At 38.5% G+C, this 15,543-nt stretch overlaps 1 protein-coding gene across 1 annotated transcript in view; it reads left to right on the top strand.

Annotated features, from left to right (window-relative positions):
- Positions 1-828: 828 nt before the first annotated feature.
- Positions 829-15,543, top strand: part of RET (ret proto-oncogene) — a 37,101-nt gene continuing 22,386 nt past the window's right edge. The window contains exons 1-9 of the mRNA XM_017807209.1: positions 829-896; positions 1,519-1,770; positions 3,362-3,655; positions 4,131-4,372; positions 5,857-6,058; positions 6,518-6,717; positions 11,069-11,327; positions 12,554-12,679; positions 13,527-13,637. Coding sequence (XP_017662698.1) covers positions 1,587-1,770; positions 3,362-3,655; positions 4,131-4,372; positions 5,857-6,058; positions 6,518-6,717; positions 11,069-11,327; positions 12,554-12,679; positions 13,527-13,637 — 1,618 coding nt within the window. The 5' untranslated portion in view covers positions 829-896; positions 1,519-1,586. The remainder of the gene's footprint in view (positions 897-1,518; positions 1,771-3,361; positions 3,656-4,130; positions 4,373-5,856; positions 6,059-6,517; positions 6,718-11,068; positions 11,328-12,553; positions 12,680-13,526; positions 13,638-15,543) is intronic.

Raw genomic sequence — 15,543 nt, 5'->3', positions numbered from 1 at the left:
TGTCAGGATTTAATGCTTTTCTAAAACTCTCAAAAAGAATATTGTTGGCTTCCCTTTGATTTAAGTCCTTTGGAGTGAGTTCACCTACCATATTACTTTAGCACCTTATTCATATATTGCAAAGTATATGTAGGAAAAAAATTATGGGTCTCTGTAAATCTCATGGATGTAATTGCATCCAGGGATACTGATGATGTCATGAATCATTGCAAGGTACACTCGTTTCTGTGGTATTTCCAAATGAAATTAGAGATCTCTTGTTTACAGTTTGTTTGCGGTGCACTCCATTCAGTAGAACAGTGTATGGATCCAATAATAATACAAAATAAATATGTGCTATAGCCTGATGCTATTTTGAAGATATTTTGGAATTATATCCTTAATTTTACTGCTACATTACTATCATTTCCAGTTGTGTCTGGCTTGATTTAAGCTGAGAGAGCTTTATAGTAGTAACAGACAGAAACTTATTGTTTACATTTGTTCAGCAGATGTGTGAGCTTTTTATATGCTTGAGTCCTTATCAAAGTGGATTAAATGATGCACAGTTCTGCAGTATGCAAGTGTTCTTTTGGATGGGAACAAGTACAGACTGTCAGTGCATGTGAAGTCCAAGAGTGACAGTTCCAGTATTTCAGTGCCTATGAGTGCAATGAGCATCACTTTGTCCTTTCCTTGCTTATCGAGCATTCCACTGTGATCATATTTGCAAGAAATGAAATTGGACGGGAAGAATTGGAAATGGGTAGAGAGGCCATTGCAAAATGACCCAGTAAAATGAGATCAGTTGAAGAAACGGGCATCAAGGGGCAGTTGAGCTCTACTGAATGTAAATGTCTGCAGTGCCAGGGTGGGAGGTGATTGGGTCAGTCACAACAATTGTACCAAAAAGAAATGTACGTTTTCCTCCTCATTCAGTTCCCAGCTTTTTCATCTGTCATATTTAAAATACTTACAAGACTTTCATATCTTTTTTTTTTTTAAACAACTCCCATTTTCTGTACCGAAAGTATCATGCTGGCTTGTTGAAAAAGGGAGGGAGCCACAAAAGGACTCCTGTGTAAGAGAGGTTTTATGTAATCTGAGGAAAAGTGGGTAATACATTTCTGTGTTTTCTCTCAACAGAGAGGATGTTTGGGCTTTCAGTGGAATTACAGCTGAGAGTGCCAGGTAGAAACTTAAGTAAAATTTGGCAAGCAGAACTTCCTTAAGTGTTCTGCTTAAACTGGACCTTGTCTACAGCAAGGCAGTTTTGCTTTCAAAAAGCAGATGATTTTGTAACTGGAACATAAGCTATAGAGCACATTTTTGGTGGCTGTATCCTTGGCTTGAGTACAGTAAAACTGTATTTATTTACACCAGATGAGGATCTGCCTTTTTCCACATCTTTTTTAGTGCTTCTTTACTTCTTAGAGACTGAAGCGTTTGGTTCTTTGGAAATACATCTCTTAAGAAAATGCCAGCGCAGAAAATCATTTAACTGGGACTGCCTCTTCTCTTGTATGCCTTCCTTTGCAGTGGCCTTTGGTCTCTACTTCCCCAGGAAAGAGTACTCGGGGAATGTGTACATCGATGAGCCAGCAGGTATGCCGCTCCTGCGCATCCACGCCTTGAAGGATTCACATGAAGAAGTGGCCCACTTTCATCTGTGCCAGAATCTCATAAGTTCTCGAGCAAGATCCCCTGAAAATAATTGGTTTCAAATCAGAGAAAAAACAGGACTTCTCTACCTCAGCAAAAGCCTGGATAGAGACGACTTTAACATGTTGTGTAAGTATAAGAAGACTAGCTTTTCTTGTTGAGGTATCTGTTCTTAGAGAAAAATACATTCAGATGATGAGATTTCTCCAGCAGAAGATGAGCATCACATTTGAAAAAAACATATCTGCCCTTTTAAAATGAGGAATCTGACTCAATGAAACCCACAACAGGGAACAATATGCCAAAGCAAATGGTGACCTTGGACAGATCCAGTTGCTTGCACTGGGGACTCCAGTAGGGTGGGAAAGTTGCATTACTTGAAATATTTTTTTTCTATAAGTCACAGCTTTACACTGAGGTTTTCAGTTTGTTCCTCTACTGATGCAAGTGAGGCCAATTCCAGCACTTAGTGCCCAGAGCAAGGCTGTTAGAGAGGTTCAAACTCTTGTAAATGGTCCTTGAATTCTGGTAACATGGATTCACAAAGTACATTTGCATATAACACCCAAGAGCTCTTAGAAGAAATGGTTAATTGTACCTCTCTCCCTCTCTTGAGATTTGGCTTTGTTAGAGAAGCTTACTGTTGAACTACAGAAATTAATTATCTCCTTTTTTTCCCCCCTTCTTTTATACTCTAGCAGCAAATTGGTTTTGGTGATTTTGATCTATGAGGAAATTAGGTATCATTAGATGGTGAAGGAGGAAATGGGTGAAGAGTTAATGGCATAGTGCTGTGATCAGTTGCAGAAATTTTACTGTTGGAGAGAGTCTGTAGTAACTGTGTTCAGTTTGTAAAAGCCATATATCAACTCTACCCTCTGACTTAGGTACCTTGATGTTGAAATTTTCAACTTCATACACTTACTGTTTTATTTTTTGAGTGCTGAGTGTTTGATATCCGAAAATGATACCATTTTCACTGCATTTTTGGTACTTGGTGTTCATGAATATCAGATAGCTCTTTGTAACTGAACAAAGGAGGAACATCTATCCAGCACCTGAGAGCCTTGTTTTGTTCCTGCAAATCAAAGTGACCTACAACATCTTTTCAAGTGAATTAGATCTGTTACAGAGGTATTTCTGTCAAACCAAGGTAATCAAAATAAGGCTTGAGGGTGTAGTAGTAGATGCCACAGGATACTTTTAACTTCTATTTTATCTCTTGTCCAGCTCTTTATATTTCAAAATGATGAACAATCTGTCCTCTAAACCTAAACAATTTGACCTGTATCCTCAACTGGAATAAACTGTCAGAATGCAGTGACTGAAATGATAGTAGTTATGGGTCTGTCCTGAGTATCTCTTCCATTTCATGCATTATTTTTCCTGCTTCCACCCCACTCTGCTCTAGTGTCTTCAAAAAGCAGTTCTGCAAAAAGCTGATTTTTAATAGAGACCTGCTTTATGTTAGTGTCTTACATCTGTAATGCTGATATTGTTTGTGAAGTTCCATAATGTAAAATTGGTGCTAAGCCCTTAGTTTTTTTTACCTTACTGGGATTATTAAGGTTTAAGGTCTTCCCACCAGAAGAATTGTTTTATCACATAATAGGAATAAATGATCATTTATGAAATAATGGAATAGAGTAGAAAATGAGGAAAAGAAATGTTGATTTGTCTTCTGTAAAATATTTCTTCTGGCGTTTTTTTTCCCTTGAAGCTGGAGGAAACTGGATGCCATTATCAAAGGTGATGCTGTATGTCTTCCTTTCATCCCACCCTTTCCAAGAGAAGGAATGTGACTCTGCTACACGCATCCCAGTTTTCCTCTCTTTGATCAATGCTACGGCACCAACTTGCAGTTCCTTGACAGCAAGGCAACTTTGCTTCACAGAAATGGATCTCTCCTTTCAAATCCAGGAGAATAAACCACCTGGCACATTTCATCAGCTCCAGTTACCCTCAGTTCATCATCTGTGCCAGAATCTCAGCATTTCCTACAAACTGCTAGCAGGTAAAACTGGAACTGAGCTGGTCATGTACCAGCAATAGATACAAACAGCTGCACTGTTAAAGATCTCTTTTGCAGTAGATCCTCTAGATTGATTCTGTAAAGGAAGTTCCATTGCAAATGTAAACTGAGCCTGAAGATTTTGCTTTTGAGATATACAGAGGGGATGGGAAGGAGGACTATCCCCTTCCGTAAAGAAAAGATTACTTTTAGAAGTTTGTACCTGCTAAAAGCAGACTGAGAGTAACCTGAGCTTTAAATGGTCCTGCTTCTAGACTGTAGAATCTTCCCATCTATTCCATGTTTTCTCCCTACCCTAATATAACCACACAAATTCCTTGTATTTCACTTCTGAGTCTGTCTTTTATTGTGTAGTCGTGATGCCCAAATGGATTGCAAAAGAGCATTAAAGAAGAAAACTATCAGAGCCCTATACTGAGAAGTGATTGTCCCTCTTTCTCCTGTGGCTGTTTTCCAGCTGAGGGTCTGCCCTTTCGCTACAATGAGAACACCACCAGTGTGCGTGTGACACAGCGCCTGGACCGAGAGGAGAGAGAGAGATACGAGCTGATTGCCAAGTGCACCGTGAGAGAGGGATTCAGGGAAATGCAGGTTGAGGTGCCCTTCCTGGTGAGCGTGTTGGATGAAGATGACTCTCCTCCCTTCCTTCCCAATGGCACTGATACTGCGGATGCTGTTGTGGAGTTCAACAGGAAAGAGGTAATGTTCTCCTTTACCTAGTGCCTGGAGTAGGAACTCAGCAGTGGGAGGTGTGATTACTGGGAAGCACGAAGTTCTGGATAATGGATCTCAGCAATGAGCCCATCATCACACCATAATCTAGAGACTGTAAAATGATGTTTGTAGGATTCCTGTCCCCTGAGTTATATCTTATTTGGGCCCTAAAAGAAAGAAGAGTTTGGGTTAATTAAACAGTGTGAAGAAATTTGAGCAGTTTCCAAGGTCAGGATGGACAATTGCTGAGTCTGTGGTTAGGATTGCTCTGTCTCTCCACATTGAGCTCTGCTCTATTTTTTGAAGGGTTGTTTCCCCCAGATAATTAAAACTGAGCATTGTTAGAGCAAGTATGTCTGTGTACCAGTCCCATACATGAAAATCTATGTAAGACATCAGAACTACATTCAGAACATTTATTAGGATGCTGTAACAATAGTGGTTGACTTCTGCAGGCAAACATTGCCCCTGTGAAGTTTCCAGGGCCAGGCTGTTAAGGGAGAGCTCCAGGACCTTCTTTTTATTGCGACCTTTCTCTTCCCCCTTACCATGCCAAGGTCATCTTTCTAAAGATCTGAATCCCTGGGTGTCTTTTGGTAGTCAATTCTCCCTTCAAAGTACATTTTGATCATATTTGTGTCAAAGGGAAGGGAAAAAGGAAGGGAAGGGAAAAGACTGATTTTGGGAGTTTGCTGCCATCTCCCGACTAGAAGTCGTCTTTACAAGACACCTGTGAACATCCCATTTGCCTGGGCATAAAGTAATTCCTTTTTATATTTGAAAATTTTGAAATTTAGCTCTGGATGATAGAAAGTGAAGGTCTCATAAAACTGTTTGATAAAGTAAAATATTCTTTTTGAAATTACATGCCTGTGACGTGTTCACAATGTAGTGAATTTCAGTGATATTTTGTAGTAAAAAAAAAAAAAAAGGCATTATGTTTGGAAACATTCCGTTCAAACAAATCTGAAAGAATAAAATTGCTAATAAAAATCTTAAAGGCCTTTTGGTCGCAGTATCCAAGTAGAAAACAGCAATCTAGTAGACTAAGCAGACAACCCAGGCCACTTCTGTCATGTGGGTAATGAGTTTGACCTGTCTGAATGTATTTCGTGTCTTGTAAGTGCTGATATTACTTACCTGCTTTTTTAAGTAGCATTGTAGAATAACTGATTTTAAGAAAATCAAAAAATCGAGAGCTGTGTATGTGCGCTCATTTCCTACCTCAGCAGTTTAGCACTGTATTTAGACTGGGGCTCAAATGATTATATAGCAAGTTCTTTTCCACTGTTATCCTCTTTTGAACTTCTAACTCAGATCCAAACAGGTGTGAAATAGTGATAACCTGAATCTTAAAATTAATTTGAATGAAAGTGGGTTTCAGTGAAAGTTGTAAGGTTTTATTTGACCAATATTTCAATCTCCCAAACACATGTCATTCAGCAATGCCATTTATCTTTTCCTTCTAGGGAACCGTTCTTGCGACGCTGACTGTGTACGATGCAGACACCACACCCATTTATCCTCTTGAAAGCAGCAGAAAGAAATACACAGGAACCATTGTCACTGATGATCCTTGGATAAGTGAAACATTTCGTGTAGAGCACATCTTTGATGAAATCCACTTCAGCCCAAATGGCAGCCAAGTGAGGGGAACTCGACATGAGTACAGTAAGGTCTCTTTCTTCAAATAAAGGAGAAGTTGCTTGTTAGTGATTGACCAGTAAGCTATTGTAAGCATTTTGTAAATATTGAGCCAATGAAAGCTGAGAAATTTCAAGTTCGGAAAAGACTGAGTTTTAAATATGTACTGAAAAAATGGAGCTTGTGCATCTCTGGGATAGGGAGTGTACAGGATGATGTTTTGTAAACTGATAAGTAAGAGGTTTTGATTGTAGGATTCTCAGCATGGTAGGTAAGAAGGGAAGAGGGCCTCCCAAACATCTTGAATGACACAGATATAACTCCATAAGAATGTATTTCATATTTAAATTGCCTTCTGTTTCCTGTTAGGAAATTTTGATATGTATACTTAATTTTGTTATGTCTATTTTTATTGGGGTTGCTGTATCAAAATATACACTTAAAGATAATGTGGGCTGGTAATAGACTAATCTTTTTCCTTTGCAGAACTGGTACTGAATAAAAGCATTCCAGTCACAGAGCATCGTTACTTCCAGCTGGATGTTTTGGTGAATGACACAGAATTTCATGGCCCAGAAAGATCAGTGATGCTTCATTTCAATGTCTCCATCCTCCCTGTCAGCATTCAGTTTTCAAACATGACTTACCAGTTCACAGTGAACAGAAATGCTGAACGCTTTGCACAGGTAAGAACTGTGTTAATGATACATTCACTTCCTGATAGAGCTTAGTGGATGGATCACTGGGATGAGGTGCCTTAAACTGTTTGTTGGTTTTAACTGTTTTAAGTAGAATCAGTGAAAAATGTGATACCAATATGACTGGTGCTGGATGCAGTGGGTATCAGCTAGACTGGGCAGTAGCTCTCCCATCACATAATAATAGAGAAGGACCCACACATGGAAGTACTAATAGAGAAAAATAATGTGTGTTATGGACAGGAGGACTTGTAACCATGAGTGGCTTAGGCTTGAATAACTGGAACAATATCAAGGGCAAAAAAATAAATTTACCCAGCTGTTGGAGTTCCAGCTCTACATATTCCAGTATATTAATGGCTTTTCTTAAGATAATGGCTAGTTAGTAATTAATGTGTATCCTAACTTAATCCTCATTTTAGCTTAATCACCACCATTGCCATTAATAATGCTTCCCAGAAACACTTTCTAACAGGTTGACGTTAATCAGGTGAAAATTACAATGTAATTCCTATGGAACATGTACATTAATAAGGAACTAGTTCAATATAATTCATGTTATGAAGGTGAATATTAAAAACATCAGTGATGAGCCTTTTTGGGAGAGCTGCTGGAAAGTATGCCTTGTAACTATTGTAGCAGAGAGAAGGACTGAGATTAAAATATGATCATCCCAATTACAGAGAAAACCAATTCATTAGAAGACTCTTAAGGAAGAATTAAGTTTTATTAATCTTTAAGCCTCTGGCTAATTGTAAAAAGAAAGAAAAAGGGAAATTAGATATATTGCATGTTCTTTTATTTAATCTGATGAAATACACTGTGGCTTGATAGCTCTTCAGAGTACAGAACAGGCTGTACATGAGCAATAAAAATGCTACTGCTCTGACAAGGGACATTTTGTCCATAGTCTGCACTGAATATCCTAAATCAGAGGAAGATACTGAGAGTGCTCACATAGCAGTCTCCCTATGAAAAGCTACTCCTTTATGACATTTTGTGATGCCTTGTGGCTGGAACTTTTCAATTTGCAATCTGTAAGAAACTTCAGAGGCTATTCTGTTCCTTTTGTGCAGATCAAATTATTTTTGATGTTACATTTGAGGTTTTTGTAGCACCAGATTGTGAAAGCTTTACTCTCCCCTGTTGCCTGGGGATAGGGTGAAACTGGTGGATTTCCCTCTAAAAGAAGTAATAGCACAGGTGTGTAAGATACTCATAGTCTAAGCTCTTATGATCTAGAAATGTGCCCCAACTGTATCTTTGTCACAACATGACAACTTTGTAAAAAGTGTGGAAACTTACCTGTTAGGTAAGTATGAATTTAGATTCATTAATTAGGTTTTTTTTCTGTGTGTGTTTTTATATATAGGTGTATGCATATAATAATATTATGAATGAATGAGCTCCACATTAAATTTGGTCAGTTGTTTATCTGTGCATGCCCTAGATTGCTTGAACACATTAGTTTTAAAATCTGGGTGTATGCATTTTTTTAGTTCCAGAGTGCAAAACAAAAAAAAAAAAAAAAAAAAAAAAAAAAAAAAAAAAAAAAAAAAAAAAAAAAAAAAAAAAAAAAAAACCCAAAAAAAGTTGACTTTTAAAGCTGCCGGTTTTGCATGTTGTCATGAGAGTCAAACATCTGAAAAGGAATTTTAGGATTTCTGGAAACAGTAGTGCTTCCCACCAATTGTGCAGTTTCACTGGGTGGCAGTAGTAGTAGGGAAAACTGTTCCTGGCAAGAACTCCTCCGAGTCTTTGGGAAGAGATCTTTTTCTTTGTGCCGGCTAAACACAAATTCACAAAGAGATTTTGTTCTGATTCTTGAGCAGAGAAGTGCAAAACTCATCCTGGCTCTGGAGGTGGTGTTCTCAGTCAGTGTCATCTCAGTTAAAGTGTCATCCACTTACTTCTGAGACTGGGTTTGAATTTACAGTGTGCTCAGCTTGGAGCACAAGTCAATGTAAGCAGCTTAGTCCCCAGCACTTCACATTATTAAAGTTGGCTGCATAATTAGCCGTGATATGCCAGAGCAGTCAGGAAAAGTACTGGGCCAAATCGATATGAAGGCTGAACTGTCTCTTGCCCTAAGGAAAACACAGGAGCGTGAAGAAATTATTAACTGCTGGGCTGATGCCATTTGTCTATTTGAGCAGCTAAATGAATTGAATAACAGGAGCATGGCCTGACGGTACAGGCTTGCCCAGTGGCATTTAACTTATCAAAGGACTTAAAGATCTATTGACATTTACTGAGACAAATGATGAATAACATTGGCTGAGATTTTTAGAGAGGTTATATGTCCAAATGTCCCCAGAATTCAGTGAAGAGGAACATTATCATTATCCAGACTTCAATAAACTCTGGAGCTCAAGAGATGGATTTTTTTGTTCCTATTTCTGATAATGGTATTTCTATGTCAACTACTGAGAGTCTCGCAAAATGCACCTTTGACGGTTCCTCCCCTATAAATTGATGTTAATCCTGATTACCCTTTACCCTGATAACCCTGATTACCTGATTTTTCACCCTCCTGAGAAAGAGGAACTGGCTGCTTCCACCTTTTTCCCCTAGGGCTGTGCTTTGCTGCACCTGAGAACTGAGCTGACTCCAGAATTTGTGGAGCAGAGCAAAGTTACAAAGTTGGGCTTTCCTTAGTAGAATCAGGCAAAAAGAGAAAACCTATCTTTATCTTTCTTGCAGAAATTTCTGGAGGGGGCTCTTCTAGCTTCTCCTCAAATTTTACAGAGAAAGCAAAACTGGCCAATGCGCTGTTCTAAGGATAATCTGCTCTTCAGGTCCCCTGAAGTTAAGGGATCTTGTCCATCCCCATTGAAGGAAATTTCTGTTGGTCAGAATCAGCATTTCCTGGAAACAGCAGTTATGACAGAGTAGGCAGAAAGGGCAGTTCAGTGTAGTTCTATATAAAGGTCAACGCCACGGAACATCATTGTGTTCTCCTACCACCTCAAGGGAACACCATCTCAGCAGCTGCAAACCTCTGCCAGTTGCAATGCAGCACCAAGGCTGAGATGACGTGGTTCTGGAAGGGACATGTCTAGACCTTGTGTCTAGACAGAGTTTATAAACAGTGGAAATCTTGTCCTCTTTTTTCTTCCTGCCAGTCCCAGCATGCTATGGAGAGGAGAGAGCCAGAAAGAAATGGCCTAGCTTCTGATTGCTTTAATAGTCTTTCTGTGTTATCCTGCCACCAAAAAAACCGCAACAAAAATGGTGCCAAATGAGCCATCAGTGATGTGAGTGGGAATAAGTTAGATAAAGTGGGACTATCTTATGACAAAATATGCTTATAGAACCTCAAAGGCTTCCCCTCTGACTTTAAATAGTCCAAGTTCGTGGGAAGAGGTCTTAGTACAAAAAACCTTTTTTTTCTGTTACATTTTTAAATAAGAATGCTGAAACCAAGATGTACAGATATGCTTTTACCAGCAGTGGTGTTACTTGAAAACATTTCTGAACTGCAGTGTTTGAAAATAATCCATCACCAAGTTCCCTTCAATAACACCCCACCCTTCACATTGTGGTTTTCCCTGCAAAGGAAGCCAATGCCTCTGGGCCTGATCCGAATCCCACTCTTGTAAATGGAAAAAACAAAGTGAATTTTGGATCAGTTCCTGTAGGAGCTGGACAGGACATGGGGCTTTACATTCCTCTGCTTCTTAGATGATGTGTTTCAGACTGAGGAGTGTTCTAGCATAGATATTCTGGCAGGCAGAAGTTCAAATATGGCAAACCAACATATTTTAATTTTTAGATTAAAATGTTTTAAAATTGCAAATGGGAAACAATGAGGTTCTTATTCCTTTTAAGGCTTTCAGAGAACTCTGCTGGACAGAAACTTTTTGACTATAATATTATAAACATGAAGTAATAGCAATTTTTATGTTATTTGAAAAGAGCCTGTTCATGCTGAGCTCTTTGCTTCCTTGAGGAAGACCATAGTTTTTTTCATTAGTCAGCCTGGGACAGAGCAGGGACCGAACTCAGACTTTCCCAAGGGTCTTGTTCTTACTGAACACTGCTGATCATCAGCAATAGGCACCAAATACTACTGATTCTCTGGGTCAAGGCTTTTTGCATTTCCACTGCTAGCCTGAAGACAACAGTAATGCTTAACCTCTCATTTTTACTGAGAATAAATCTCATTTAAAGCATTTGTAGTAAAATATAAAATCTGTAAACCCAAAATAAATGCTGAATTCTGCAAGTAGCAATATCCTTCATTTTATTCCAGATGTTTTTGGGAAGCACTTAACATTTTTTGTGTATCGTTTTTGTTTCTGTTGTTTGTGATTTCTTTGTTGGTGTTTGAGCCTAGATAGGAAAAATCTGCATTGAAAACTGTATGAAATTCCGTGGTGTAAACATCACCTACAAGTTGCTGTCCCCCAATGCAAGCTGCTATCCTGTGGGCATCCTTCAAGGCCGAGAAGACAAATACGGAAGCCTTTATGTGAATGATCCCTCTGCGCTGCGCAGACCCGAATGCAAGGAAATACAATACACTGTTCAAGCTACAGACAAGCAGAGCAGGAAACACGCCAAGACCCTCCTCACTGTTGTATTGGAAGGAACTCGTAAGTACCCCAATCAGAACTATTCACTTACTGTGTCACTGGTATTAGTGATGCCAGTAACTGTAGCAGGGTGAGCTATAGCTGATGGCATTAAAAATGAAAATGAATCTGAGCTACAAGACACAGATCACAAAGTCTGTGTTTTGAGTTTGAGTCAGACCTTCCTGTAGCAGATATTTGTTTGAAGAACTAATGCACAGAACTAATGCAGTGTATCACATGCAATTCATAATGCCCATGATGACATGTGACTTAGAAGAATCTTTAGTGTGTGTGTCTGTGTGACCTTTATTTTGTATTTCACATATTCCCATGGAATAAAAAAGAGTGTGCGTATGTGTATCTGTCTATATGAAACAAGAAATCTCTGGCCTAAGTATATTTATTATATAGATATAAAAATATATAAATAATTTTTCTCCCCCCTTCTCTCTCCAATGTTTTCTTTTCTTTCTTTTTCTTATTTTTAAAAAGTTTTCTTAACATTCTTGTAGCAATTACACTGACATCATTTGACTGAAAAGTTCATAAGGGCAGTGTTATGACCCACCCTTAAGGGGAAGGAAGTTAGAAGTTTTCTATAACAGCCACAGCAGAAGAGCATTTCACTGGAAACATACTAATTTCTCTGCAAACTATATTGCATTTTATGCAAAACCTTACAATTCTACCTGATAATCACCTCCCGTCCCTTCTATCATGTCAGAACTCCTATGGCAAGAGCAAATGGGTTGAAGAAAAAAGAAACAAAAGCTTGCAGTGGACTTGTGTTTTTGCAAAAGCCTTGTATTGTCTGAAAACATACATTTCCAGCTGATGCTCTTTGGGCTACTACCGTGTTAGCCCAAGAACTAAGTATTTTCTCTTAATTAAAAATTCTGTATGAAGCTGTAAGTACTTGTGGTCTCCATTTTTTTGTTACTGGTATGTTAGCACGTGTCTACAGTTCTAGGCAGTGACAGAGTGCTATCAAGCAGAGATAATCATGTCATTATGATCTTGCTGCTTATCTTTTATTTCATAGAAAAGAAACACCTGGACTTTTCTTTAATGGTTATCTAAGTTTACTCATAGTTGGGTCAGTCAGTGTTCAATCTTTCACTGCTTTCTTCATCTTTCTTTCCTTCCTATCTATCTCCAAAAACAGAGTTTTCCGAATTTGAGCTGACTTGCTTGTGTGTTCATCTCCTCTGTCCTGAATTTACAGTAAACACTTTTCCCAACAGTTTTAAAAAAAGAAGAGGACTGCCCTGACTCTTGTGCTATAAGTAAGCACCACGCTGAATGTGAAGAGTGTGGTGGCCTGGGAGTACTAACAGGAAAATGCCAGTGGAGACAAGGCAGTGGAAAAGGTACATTTAGGTTGTATGAAATCAAACTTCTGTCTAGTTGTAATAGTGCATTTTACTTCTGTAGATATAAACTGATTTATACATGTTATAGTAAACTATGCAGAAGCTGGAGCTAAAAAAGTTAATGCCCATATGAAACACGCACTAGGAAGGAAAATGTGATTGAGTTGGAATGGTCATTCTTGATCTTGACCCTATTGAACATGAAATGTAAATCACCAGGTAGTGAATTGAGGTTGCAGCAGTGTAACTGGAACAGGTGACCTATGGCAAGATGATCTTTGTGACTGTGAATTGAGTTTGGAACATAGCACTGTGCCTCTGAGCAGGTACACCCCGGCAGAGTTGGTGAGCACAGAAGCAGTGTCTCAGTTTTCTGTGGTGTGTAGCACACATCTGGCTGGTGACAGCACTCCTGACTCTTCCAGAACAATGCTTCTGTGTCGATGCTTTATCCCTTGAAAGTGCATAAGTATCACAAATTCTCTACCATCACTTGTAACCCTCATATTTGCATGTAAAATTGTATAGAGACATCCTCAGTTGTGAAAGCCACTCTTCAGTCTCAAGTTAATCAGCTAGCTCTTTTTGCTCTGTTTGCTAAAGCAATACTTACTGTAACTGCAAGTGACATGAAAAAATAGCAAAAGCAGAAAAGATAGCAAAAAATGCTTCTTCCAGTTGCTTTTAGCTGTTGTCTTGCTTGTAACTTTAGCAGATATTTATATTTATAGATGTTTATTTTAAAACCTGTGCTTTAGAGTGTCAGTGTGGAGTGAGAAGATGCAATAAACTTTCCTTCCAAGCCTTGTGGTATTTTTGCAGCTGTCTGTTTGTGTGTTGACAGGGATCACCACAAACTATTCCACGTGCACCCCGAGCATCAAGACTTGTCCAGATGGCATCTGTGATGTGGTGGAAAGCAAAGATCCAGCTGTGTGCCCCCAGGACTGCACAAGTATGGAAATGTTTAGGATGGGCTTATCTGTGTCACTACTGATCACTTCTCAAATTTCACTTTCCTGATCCCAATACTTTCACAAGCTCAGCATCTCTGCATTTGAATTATACAAGAGAGTTAATGTTATGGGGATTAATCTTTTCCTTTTTTAAACCAGGCAGGTAACACCTACTGGCTGACAGTGATGGAAGGACAAGTTTTTTTCAGTAATTCTCATTCTGCTCCCTGTTAAATCACAGGTAGTGTTTTCCAGTGGAGGCACTTGCTGGAAGAGGTTTTAGGCATGTTAATGACCTACTTCCTAACTTAAGCACAGTATGATAGGAACTGTGTCTATTTGAACTCCCAGCTAAATAAGTTAAAAGAAACAAATTTCAATTTGAAATAAATGTGTTTACAAAGGATCATATGGGTAGACAAAGGGTAGAAAAACAGTGTAATGCTCTTGAGCAATTTCCATCTTCTGTGAGATGATAATTTTTAAGTTGATGTTTTTATCCATCAGTATCTAATTCAGGAATAAAGACATAGATGTTTCTTGACTACTTCTTCTGACTCTGACATCGTATACTCCAAGTTTAGTTTTTAAAATGGGGTCTTAGAGGAACTAGCATTTTCTTACAGTTTAGGACTTAATGTTCTTCCATAAAATGAATTACTAAAGAGACTTCTTTGTATTTCTAACATGCAAGAATGGGATTGTGTATTGTAAATTAGTGTTATTGCAAAGATAATTATTTCATTAGAGTGCATAAAAACAATCCTTAAAGTGCCAGAAATGCTTGAAGGAAATGGAGTAACTTCTCTAATCATCTGAAAAGAATTCTTTAATGATAATAACCACAATCAGTTTTAATTCTAAAAGTGGAAATATTTGTGCCAGAGGCTACAATGCTAAAAGACATAATGTGCAACATATGCAGCATCAAATGTTTTGCTCAACAGAAGCCTGAAATATTGTCTTACTTGATAATAAGCAAGCAAGCAAGACAAGTTTTCAAGATGTTATGCATGCCCTTTAATGCCAGAGTTGAATAATTGTTTACATGACTTGACACAATTCAGAACCTGGGTTGATGCCCAAAAGCAGTGTACTTACAGAACAGAGAAATAAGTATGTTCTGGGAGCTCAGAGGTGCAGGAGTACCATTTTATCAGCTTTTACTGGCAGGGGACATTTCTTTCGGAATGGCAAGCAATAAATAGAAAGGCCCAGATGCATCGAGATCAAGGATGTTCTTTAAGTACAGACAGTTGTGACTTATTTTTGTAATTAATTTGTCGTTTTGATGGCCATGTACTTGAGTTCCAAAAGTGCTTTCTCACACGAACACTATGAATATTACATTCAAGGGCACTCAGCTGAAACTACCGGTGTCGTGGCTGTGCCCATCGAATAGAGGTAACCTAATTGCATTCTGAGCAAGAGACTTTCTTGTAGTAAGTAACTGCTTCAGGGCTGGTTGCAGTGAGTGAATCTGGCTAAACAGTTGTAAATTAATTATCTTTGTAGGTTCCTCTGCACTTTGGCTTTCTGATGATGGAAAAATATACTGCTCAGACCTATATACCTTGCTGCTTTCTTGTTTTTAGCAGTAGTCGTTACATCATCTTTGGTTTTGTCCAACAACTGGTATTTTTACATTCTGAATTTCTGGAGTTTCTACATAACTGTGGAATAGGGCCATGTTTTACTCTTTTTCCAAATGACTTTGAAGCAGGGAAAGCTCTTTCCCACTACAGGACAGCTGATGATTTTTAACAGGAGTATGTGAAACATCACACAATCCAAAACAATAGTGACAATTCCTGGAATTTCCCTATCAGCAATGCTTTGGTGAAAATTAAGCTTTTTGGTCTCTGGAATGTGTATAGGAAATTCCATGTTTCTAATGTACAGCTG

Source organism: Lepidothrix coronata, unplaced genomic scaffold, assembly GCF_001604755.1.
Source record: "Lepidothrix coronata isolate B3197 unplaced genomic scaffold, Lepidothrix_coronata-1.0 Scaffold17, whole genome shotgun sequence".
NCBI lineage: Eukaryota > Metazoa > Chordata > Aves > Passeriformes > Pipridae > Lepidothrix > Lepidothrix coronata.
Note: the sequence above shows the minus strand (reverse complement) of the source record. Positions and strands in the feature narration are given on the sequence as shown.